The sequence below is a fragment of the Vanessa cardui genome, chromosome 4 (genome assembly GCF_905220365.1).
Source record: "Vanessa cardui chromosome 4, ilVanCard2.1, whole genome shotgun sequence".
NCBI lineage: Eukaryota > Metazoa > Arthropoda > Insecta > Lepidoptera > Nymphalidae > Vanessa > Vanessa cardui.
The window spans coordinates 10346261-10357980 of record NC_061126.1 but is presented as its reverse complement, the minus strand read 5'-3'; the positions used below and the strand labels follow the sequence as shown (position 1 = coordinate 10357980).

The following is an 11720-nucleotide window of genomic DNA, read 5'->3' as shown; positions in this document are numbered from 1 at the left end:
AATATGTAAAAGTTTGGGGATACAAACCAGCATTGTCAACAAAAAGAAGTTTACACACTGAATCCACCAACCAAATATCAAGTAGAATCAGAAGCAAACAAATTATATGAACACAAAAATTATTAAGACTTGGAACAGCCTGAGCCAATCGAGATGGTTTGGTATGGAAATCGAGCTAGTTTAGTATTGTCTTACTAATGAGAAATTCAACAGAACAATTTTCCAAAGTTATAATTACGAGATTTGACTTAGTCACCGACAAGTTTCAAATTTATTGGCTAATGTCGAATTACTTTTACTTATTTCTATTACTTAAATAAAATATACTATCGTTATGTTTATAGGTACTCTGAGAATACAGTAAAAATGTCACCCTTTGGTAATTATCACCAATACTATTCATCGGTCTTCCACCTTTGGAATTTGTATACACTTATCATTACATTTCATTCCCTTCCAGTCATGTATATAATTGTAATATCAATTAGTTCTTTTTGTGAAACAAAATTTGATAATCTGCGTAAAAGATTAGCTTTGGTAAGTATCTCAAAAATATATGTATCAAATAATGATGAATAATATAATTGAGTATGAAAATTTTGTTCCTAGGAAGCGATACAAGCCAATTCCAATCAAAGTATTGTTGTTTCACCTCTACTAGTACGTTTATCTTTGTGCAAAGTAGCATCCATAGCTTCGGGATATTCAAGGACTGAATTAATGACAGTTCTAGGAATAAATTCAACTAAAATGGTGAGTACCTCTTAAAATGCTACTTCTTATTAGAACGTAGTATAAACCCTTAAAAGGACATGGCGTCTTGTGGGAGAATGAAGGTTATTTCGGATTATTTTATCAAAATCAAAATAAACATTATTCAAGTAGGCTTTTACAAGCACCTTTGAATCGTCATTTAACAAATAAGTGAAGCTACCATAGCATACTATCCCTTAAACTCACTTGAAAAAGATTAGATAACAAGTATATACATTTCGACATAATCCAACTACCATCCGAAATCACGGTTCTTCTAAATTTGGTGGAACTTTCACGAATTCAGTGGATTTCGCCTCAGTAGCCAGATCTCGATTCTCCTCATCATACCGTCGATGGATACGGTATTTCAAGGCCATCTCGCACTACATACTAGCTAGGATTTTAGAAGTTATGATGGTGGTAAACCTATGCTGCCTTCTCGTTTTGTATTTTTGGAATTAGAATTTCTATATATATCTTCTTACGACTTTCCCCTCTCGTTCTTTTTCTATTGCGTATGGTTTTTATATAATATTATTTAAACTTTTTTAATTCTATTTTTTTTATTTTGTGTTCCATAAAACTAGATTTGCCAACCAACAGCAAACGATAGCATTCAGAATTCAATCCAATCCCGAATCAATCTCACAATCTCACGAATCTCACAACACAGCGTAGTTAATAATAGAAGCAACGTACATACAAGCGATATTGCTGAACTATTGCCTCCTCACTGTTTAAGGAGAAGATGTGAAATTAAAATAATATAATAAATTTCTAGTTACAGAATTGCTTCAAAGGTCTTAAGGATGTCATGGACCCACTGAAAGACATAGACGTATTGTTACTTAACAAGATAATAGTGAACTACACGGACGACATAAATCCCAATTTCATAACAAACAGCACTACAGAATATGGCGTGAAGGTTGATAAAGTTGGTTTCGACTATCCTAAAATGGCTGTTGCCTTTATCAATAGATGGGTTGGTTATAAATATATTTCGATATTAAATAGTTTATACATTACGCATATATAACAGAACAATGTTACAAATCCCAATTTCATAACAAACAGCACTACAGAATATGGGGTGAAGGTTGATAAAGTTGGTTTCGACTATCCTAAAATGGCTGTTGCCTTTATCAATAGATCGGTTGGTTATAAATATATTTCGATATTAAATTGTTTATAAATTATGCATATATAACAGTACAATGTTTGAAACAATGCAATGTCATCATAGCGGGAGTGGGCTTACACAAATATCCTCTGTTTTATTAGATTAGTATATTCTTCTTTAATTTCAAAAAGCAATGGAGCTGACATAATATAAGCTTTTTTTTATTTGATCGTGGCGTACATCGTTCTGAAATTTTGAATAAAACAAGAAACAAATCTTACTATAATAGAATGTAATAATATTCGTGTAGCTTAAATAAATAGAATTAACTTTATTTTAGCTTTATACTATTTTCAGGTCGAAAAGGCGTCATACAGACGTATGACGATATATATAACAGGAGTATTGGATCAAACGGATTTGGACAACAAAACCTCTATAGTATTAATAAGTGTAGCATATTTGAAGGTTATTTCATATTCCCTTATAAAAAAGTTGTTGGTAGTTCTATCATCAAATAGTAATAACACCGTCAAAAAGCAATACTTTGCATTGCTGTATTCTGATTTGAATGATGAGTAGGCCAGTGTAATTGCAATAGAAGGAACATAATTATTAGGTGCATTGACGACGTAAGGAATGCTTGAAATTTCTTACAACGCTAATGACCGTGGGTGGTCGTGAACAGTTCAGGGGCTTATTTGCCCAACCAACTACTTATACTTTAAACGCAAATGAATAAAATAACTTAGTTCATAATATAGAGCACTTATTGTTTTATATCGTGCAATAAATCTTTATTTTAAAAACAGCGGTATACTCGTATTACTTAAGCGAAACTTACAAATTTAATAATCACGCAAATGTAGCTAGGCGTTTTTGGTTTCTAATTAAGATAGAATATAAAATAATTTTCCATTTTAAATCTTAACAAATTTTATTAGTGCGTCTGTGGTCATAAATTTCTACACAACACGGTCCAATTTATGTTTGTAATTTGTAAGCATAAGATGTACTAAATGTGTCAGATTTACTCCTGCCCTATGTGTGTACCATCCTACATAGAAGCAGTGTTGTGTAATCACCTTCAAAACTTGTCCTTAAGAGGACCGACTTTTCCAAATTGTATGAATTGGCTATTTTCAACCGACTTCCAAAAGGAGGAGGTTATCAATTCGTCTGTATTTTTTTTTTTTTTTTTTTTTTTTTTTTTTTTTTTTTTTTTTTTTTTTTATGTTTGTTACCTCATAACTTTTCACTGGGTGGACCGATTTTGATAATTTTTTTTTTGTTTGAAAGGTAGTGCTTCCCGTGGGGTCCCATTTTTTTTATTTTTTTTTCCAATGATGGTATCCATGTGAAAACGACATAAGTCTTAAATTTGCATTATGTATATGGGCGACAAATAGGTGAATAACTGAAAATCACATTAACCAATTTTGATAATTCTTTATTATTATAAAATATATACTTCAAGGGTAATTTGGTGAAAGTTTGGTAAGGTTCTGAGCACAGGATCCATGACAAAGTAACGGAACGGAAGGGAACGGAACAATTCTGAGGAGCACGTTAGCGATACTCGGTCGAATCTTTTATTTATAGGTTATTTGGATATTTGAGTCACCTTCCGTAGTGTGGTTATGTTTATGTAATTATCATAGTCGAATATTATAATCAACTAGCTACCCACCCCGGCTTCGCACGGGTGCAATACTGATACTAAATATACATGTATAATGAAATGAAAAATATGAGACTACTTAAAAGTCGCTTAACGATTATATCATGTAGTTATAATTATTGTTATATTTGGAGTCGGTGTCAGCCAATAAAACCCTAAAGTATATCTATCAAAAAACAATACGAGAATACTTTAACAAATATGTTTTTTACAAATTACCTTTTACACAATAATATACTGGATCAATCAAGGGGCTCGTATCGCTTCTTTCTTTTGATTGTTGGGGCAAGGGCACCGTGGCTGACACCGGCTCCAAATATACCAATAACTATAACTACATGATATAATCGTTAATCGACTTTTAAGTAGTCTCATATTTTTCATTTCATTTAACTTAGGAAGACTCTAAAAAATATGTTGAATACGCAATTATTTTTATTACTTTTTCGTCCATATTCATTTGTTTTAAAATAGTGTTTTGTTTGAAGTCGGTTTTTCTTTTTGTTAAAATTTTATTTATAAAAACAATATATCGTAATTAAATATAAGTACATACGCATTGAACTGAGATGGCCCAGTGGTTAGAACGCATGCATCTTAACCGATGATTTCGGGTTCAAACCTGTGCAACCATCACTATATATATGTGCTAATTTGTGATTATAATTCATCTCGTGCTCCGCAGTGAAAGAAAACATCGTGAGCAAACCTGCATCTGTCTAATTTCATTGAAATTCTGCCGTATGTGCATTTCACCACCCCGCATTGGAACAGCGTGGTGGAATATGTTCCAAACCCTCTCTTTAATGGGAGAGAAGGCCTTAGCCCAACTGTAGGAAATTTACAGGCTGTTACTTTACTTCACTTTTACATACGTATTGATATAAAAAAATCTTAATTTTAAGGTTACATGGGAATTTCCGTTTGATATAAGATTGACAAAGAATAAACAATTTCACCATCGTGGTGGTAAGGTATCTCATGTACCAATGATGTCGATCACTGGCTTGTATTTATATCTGAATGATGACGTTAACAATATACAGGTAAGAACACTTTGAAATACAAAAAGAAAAAAAAACTTTTGAATTAATGTTTTATATTATTATATCGATAAATAAACACTTCATTCTCAGATATCGATAACGAGTCCTAAATTTTTTAAAAATAAATTAAATAAAGTCGTGTTTAATATGATAATGTTTGTTCAAAATAGGCAATCATTATTTTTCAAAAATCTACGACATCTGCTGAAAATAAAATCTGAATTTTAACTATAATAAATATGAGCGTGTATATTATACAAATTATTATTGGACTGGCTTAATAGAAATTTGCCTTGAAAAATTTTTCTTTTTCAGTACATAAATATGAAGCTGGCTAGTAATGGATTATCAGTGATGTTTGCGGTACCGCAGACCAATAAAGGCCTCGATAAGTTCTTGAGTCAACTGTCTAATAATCAAGATATAATAAGGGATGTCGTTAAAAGAATGAGATTTGAAATCATTAATATAATGATACCGAGATTCAAGATTAAATGTACAATCGATTGGAACAAAATCCTCCAAAAAGTATGTTATAATTTTTAATACATTATATAAAATACTTAGACGAGCATATGGATAGTAATCGAAGTGCTTTTGTAGACATTACGATTATACCAGGAGTAGTTTTATATCAAACAAATATTGTTCGATTGACTTGTTACTATAGTGTTTAGATATACAACCACAAAACCTGACCTTCTGGGTTCAAATCCCAGGACGAGCCGAAAAAAGTTATCGGATTTTTTAATCGCCAAATTTTCAATGGAATATCGAATGTGGACTACCTGAAATGTGGAAGTTAAAATACATAGACTGATGTAACCCAGAAAGCAAAGAACACAATTCTACTTCTATACTCTTTCTAGTTGTATCAGTCTTACCCTCCAATCAGATTATGACAATTGAAACTTTTTGGTGGTTCTGCTTGTACTCAAACTCGTGCCCGATTCCGATGTCCGATGTTCGATGTTCGATGTCCTATTTTCGTAAACATATTCTCATCTTAGAAGTTAAGTCTATTGTAGAGCTATTCCATAAGAGCATCATCACTCGTCAGATATTCTACCGCTAAACAACAGTACGCAGTATTGTTGTGTTCCGGTTTAAAGGGTGAGTGAGCCAGTGAAACTACAGGCACAAGGGACATAGCATCTTAGTTCCCAAGGTTGGTGGCGCATTGACGATGTAAGGAATATTTCTTACAGCGTCATTCTCTATGGGTGATGGTGACCACTTACCATCAGGTGGCCCATATGCTCGTTGGCCAACCTATTCCATAAAATAAAAATAAAAATAATATATTTGAAAACATCGCAGGATGCATCATCATCATCATCATCACGATCATTTAATGTCCCGTAATTAGCAATAGTTACTATTATAACTTTGTAAAAAAATTATAATATTTTTTAAATTAACATGGTTATTTTTATTATTAAAGTTATTAATTTCGGGATATTTATCATGTTTTTTATTTTTGTTCGGTGGAGCTCGATATTTTGTCATTGTCTACGATATCTTGTTCTCGTGAACATGGTAAATATCCCGAAATTAATAACTTTAAAAATTATAATATTTCAGATTGGTGTCACACAAGTTTTCAATGAAAGCGATTCAGGTTTGAACAATGTTTTAAAAAAAGATAGCAAACTGAAAAATATAACGCTAAGTAAAGTGAAACAGAGCACATTTATTGACATTGACGAAATGGGAATATTTCGACAAACACCAATAAAAGGTACTCTAAAAAGTAAATAACGCCTAAATATGAGAGTAAAGTATAAAGGGTAACAAGGCCTTTATATGTTGTCGGATAGATGCACGTGTAGGTTTCCTCACGATGTTCTCCTTTAACACCAAGGGCAAAATGAATTATTAACAAAATTAGGTACATGAAAATTATTTGGTGCTTATCTGAGTTTGATCTTGCAATCATCGGTTAAGATTACCCGAAAGCTGAAAGAGTATATACTGATATTGTATGCTTTTTCAAAGTAGTCAATATAGTACTAAAAATAATAAGCAAAGGGTTTACAAGTTTAAAGTAGAAATAATATTTTTCCATTCAGTCTAATCACTATTGAGGCAGGTTGTCTATTGGCAACTTCAACAGTTCATCTTAATCTTCAAAACTCGTTTGGGCAAAAAAAAACTTACTAATTCAATCAATTTATCAGAATTGGCGAAGGGCGTTAGTTAATATAATATAATTACGAATATATTTGATCTTTTTAAGATAATCAATAATTTAGTTTTAAGAAAAACCTTCGTTAATTTTTGACAAGATAAATCTCTGCGTGTCTGTAAGTTCAAAACTGAAATGGAGAACTTAGTACTCGATACTTCTGGTTATTTAAAAGAAATGCTTTCGGGAGGCAACTGTTTGATTTCGTTTCACGCTGACTTTGAAGGCCAGCAAGATACATGAACGCTAGAATCTAACAGCATACCCAAGATCTTGAGATCAAAATGCGTTCAGTTCCTCGTTCATGGACACAATTCTCGTCGCATGTTTAACTTAGTCGCAAAGTCGCTAGTTTATTCCATCAGTCTGTATTAACCGCTCCGATAAAGTGAAATAAAACAATAAAGTGAACTAATAATAATGAAAGGCCACATCTTTTTACAGAGTTATTTTACGCCCAGTATTCCCAAAGAGATTCCATCTTGTATGCAATCGCAGATCGTCCATTCTATTTCTCCGTCACTTTACAAGCAGATATATCTCGTCCTTTTGAAGTACAGGAACTTTTTACTGGAGTTTATTATGGACCAGATTAATAATAAATATACTGTTCTTTTTATAAAAGTAGTATATTTTTTTTTAAAGTATAAGTTTACGTCTTCAGTTTGCGGATCTTAGCGCTCTCGTTATGCCACTAGTGGGTCTCACGCAGTTTTTCACGTTTAGATTAGTTACGTTTTGTTATGATTTTATTTCATTATAAGTTTCAAGTCACTTATCTACATGAAATTTTTAATGTCAAACAGTAAACATTAATTCAGTCAGAAACGGAATTAGTCGATAGCAATTTGCTTTAATTTTGTTTACGTTTTTTTTTTTATTTTAAACAGCGGCTATTTCTCTAAGGTTAATTGCAAACAAGAATCCTCTTTTTTATGTGCTGCTTTTATCCTAATCAATCAATCTTTGGAACTAAATAACTTACGCTAATAACATATATATACTATCCATTTTATAGTTCACTTTACACAATACCCGTCCAAGATTAATAGAAGGTATTGATCTAAAGCTAAGTGATCTATTAGTATGTACTGTGCTAATATATTTTACCGTCCTGACTCTTGTTTCTCAGACGGCTTGAAACTAAAGTCGATAATGACGAATTCAAAGCGATCGTCAAAGAGGCTTCACCGTGGACCACGTAAGAGTTAGAAGCAAAGTGGCTATTTCATTTGTAACAATTTAATAGTTTCCGAGTTATTGAAGGAGCTCGAACCATTCCAGGAATGTAAACATGAAATTTATTTTTAGAATTATATCCCAAAAGATATCGCAAGCTGAGTTTAGGTACGAAAAATCATCAATCCTCTTATAAATCACTAAGAAGTTAAACTTAAACAGTTCGCAAAAAGGTTTGTGTTAATAGTTAATAAAATATTAAGATTCGGTTTTTGAAAAAAACAGGTAAAATTTGTTATTTCACATATGCCAAGAGATCTTTTTAAGGTTTTAAGTAGTTGGTAGAAGCTAAAAATTTCCTATTTTCTTAACCTGACTCGAAATGTTACTTGAGTTAATCATTTTTTTATGTCTCGTACGTACAAACAAATGGAACATACCAACTATTATAATTGAAGTCAATAAAAGTACTTTTTAGCTGCTATTGTCAAACTTATTTGTTATATGTGTTCATTTAAGTTGGTTCTAACAAATTCAAAGAAAGGGTAATAAACGCATACAAACGTAAAATTACTTTAAAAAATGTAACGAAAGTACAATAATAGCTAACTAGTGGTCACGTGCCGTTCACGTGCTGTCCATTGATAATAAATATCGTCCTAATAATCGTCCCAATCTGAAGGGTTGAAATTACAGACCTACGACCAATTAGGTAGCATTATTTGAACGAAATGAAAAGGTCATTGAAATGCATAATGGTTATGCAAATTGAATCACTTACGTTCTTTTAGATATTATATTACATATTCGCCCGACTTCTATGATGTTATTTTTTAAAGATATAAAGATAAAGAAAATAAGTATACTACTGCCTGCTACTTTACTGAGTATAACTTGCATATATTTATTCATAATCTATTATAATTAATATCTCATGTTATAGCTTCCCTTTAAAATATATATTTCTGAGAAATGACGATTCAAAACAGCTACTATGAGTGTAATTCAACACAGCGTATTTTTATATGAACTTTTTACGTTGTTTTTTGTTCTTACACAATATTTTCTGCTTTGCTGATTGTACCGTTGAATCTAATGTTACTTTTTATCTCATAAATTCTGTGAAAACGCTATTTTAAATAGAGATAATCTATACATATGATAAAATCGTAGTGCCCGTTTGTAATATTAAAATAACCGCTTTTTAAAAATAACATGTTGTAAGATTTTTTTGTGTCTGTCTGCCTGTTTATTCTGGCTAGTCTTTGGAACGGTTGAATCGATTTTTGACGGGACGGAACTTTCACTGGCAGCTAGTTGATGGAATAAGGAGTAACTTAAGCTATTTTATTTTAAAATTATATAGAAAATTTTAAAAACTTTATTACTATAAAGTAACGCTGCAATTTCCAAATATGGTGCGCGCAGTCCTCCCGTATTTAGCCAGCAGCCTACGTGGCTACAACCAACGACTTAATATCACAAAACTGCGTAAAACAAAATTAACAAATTACACTAAAATCTGCGAATTGAACAAAACATTTTTTGTTCAATTCAAACGCGCACGACTTCGCGCCCCATCTGGTTTTTTAGATATTTTAACCATTCTCAAGCGAAACCAAATAACTGCTCAGAAAATATTATAGAGCACAAGTATGTATGCAAAAACGTCCGGAAGCGTTTTTGGGCGCGTTGGATGATTCACATTATATTTTAATCGTATTCGTTTCAACAAACAAAGCAAAACATTGTGTTTATATTTCTGTGCAATATATATACATTCGTGTAATAAATAAATCAAAACGTTTCTAAATTCATTTAGTATATAAATGTAGATTATTACGCAATAAAACACGAGCAAGATAAGGAAATTTTTCTCTTAAATTATAAAATTAAAGTTATGCTGTATATAAAATTATATTATTAATTAAGATTGAATATAACTTATTTCTAATTATTGCTTCAAGTAGCAGTTACTCCAACTGGAACTGTAACTTCTGCACCAACTGTTGCAAGCTGGAGTTATTTATTAACTTCGCATTTGAAAGTTCAACAGTTGAAAAATCAACTGGACTAAACTTCTGGTTAGATTTTTGGTTAAAAATGAAATAAAAAATACATTATTTTTACTTTAAGTTCAAAATTAGTATCCTTTACTATCAATTGTTTCTACGGTTATTGAAATTTTTATTTCTCTTTATTTTTATTTCTTTTAAATTTAAAAAGTTCTTTTTATAATTCAATTGCAAAGATTATTAATAAATTTTTTATTTTCGGTGTCCTCTTCAGAGCCTTTATGCTGGACTAGTCATTTTCAAGAGTTTTACAAGAGAAACTATATCTATCTCTAGCTATCTCTTTATCGGTTACTTAAGCAAAAATAAAGCACAATAGTTAAAAAATCCTGAACAAACATTACTGATATTTTTCAATAATTTTACAATTCAGTGTGTTTTGAACGCTGGTTTTACCCATAAAAATGAGTAGTAAGATATTCCTGTAAACAATACGAGAACAAGCAAATTGTTTGTTGTAAAATATTGAGTGAAAAATAAATTATATTTCTATATGATTTTTGAGTGAAAAAGGTACTGTAAAGGAAGCTACATAAAATCACGATAATAATTTTAAAACGTCTTGTTATAATGATACTTATGTAATCATAAAGAGTAAAAAAATATTCGAATTGATTTCCGATTAATTACCTGTTATATATTGACGTAAAATTTTTCACGTATATAATAACAATTTCTTTAAGGATAGTAAATTTTAACCTACTACATTACAATTTTGTTTATCAACATGTAACGTAACTAATAATGACAAAATTGACATAATATGACAAATACTAAATACAGTTACCGTTTCTTTACAAAAAAGATTACATGTTATTAACCCATTTAATTAAGGAATTACTAATATTTTTATTTACCCCCTTGTATTAAGCTTATCGCTTGTATTCGGAGTGGATATGTTTTGACTCTTAGTCGAATTATAAAATTAAGCAATTGATTAATGTTCTTTACATAACCTTTATGTATGTTTATAGCGATGTTACATCGACAAAAACTAAACAAAGTTATCGTCGTAACTTCGGTTGGCTTATAATGAATACATTATATTAATTAATGGTTAAAATACATATGAGTAGTATTGAATATTTGAATGACTTTTTCACATCTTTATGATCTCATACCACAAAATCTGACTGGCAAATCCATTCGGCGTGATCCGTTCCAATCCGCTTGCAGCCGCGTCTATTTGTACGGAAATAATTGACTCCCTGGGGCATTCACCTGTCGGATGAGGGCTGAAGATTTTCGTAAGAGCTACCCTTCATTCATTAACTTGAAATATACAATAACATAAGAGTTAACAATATAATATTATCGAACGTAAATAGTTCGAGAGAAATAAACTATATTTAAAGGTTTAAGTGTAAAAGAGCTGGAGAAAAAACCAAAATTATTTAACGTAGATACGTTCTAGGTCAGGCTTTGTAATAGTTAGTGAATAAATAACTAAGTGAATTAAAGTTTGATAGGATCGAAACTACTGGCACGAGTGTATGGTTGTTTGAAATGTGAACCGCGCCTTCATCAACAATCCGGAATTATATTTTGAAATATCCATCTACTTTGCATCAATTTCTAAACGTTTATATGAATATTAAATAATAAAATTACTATAAAAACTTCTTGAAAATTTAGAATTACGATAAGGACGTTTTTTAAGTACATGTCAAGT

At 31.1% G+C, this 11720-nt stretch overlaps 1 protein-coding gene across 1 annotated transcript; it reads left to right on the top strand.

Annotated features, from left to right (window-relative positions):
- Positions 1–417: 417 nt before the first annotated feature.
- Positions 418–7390, top strand: LOC124544237 (antichymotrypsin-2-like). The gene is made up of 8 exons (XM_047122708.1): positions 418–537; positions 610–753; positions 1538–1741; positions 2237–2347; positions 4466–4606; positions 4922–5134; positions 6191–6347; positions 7239–7390. The coding sequence occupies exons 1-8, from the start codon at positions 463–465 to the stop codon at positions 7388–7390; spliced, it is 1197 nt and encodes a 398-aa protein (XP_046978664.1). The 5' UTR covers positions 418–462.
- Positions 7391–11720: the final 4330 nt, after the last annotated feature.

What these genes read in the sequence shown, in the direction of transcription:
- LOC124544237 (XM_047122708.1), top strand. Translation starts at nt 463, where the DNA reads ATGTATATAATTGTAATATCAATTAGTTCTTTTTGTGAAACAAAATTT. An exon ending in TAAGTGTAGCATATTTGAAG is followed by an intron (nt 2,348 to 4,465) that starts GTTATTTCATAT and finishes CTTAATTTTAAG; the next exon opens with GTTACATGGGAATTTCCGTT. An exon ending in ATGACGTTAACAATATACAG is followed by an intron (nt 4,607 to 4,921) that starts GTAAGAACACTT and finishes TTTCTTTTTCAG; the next exon opens with TACATAAATATGAAGCTGGC.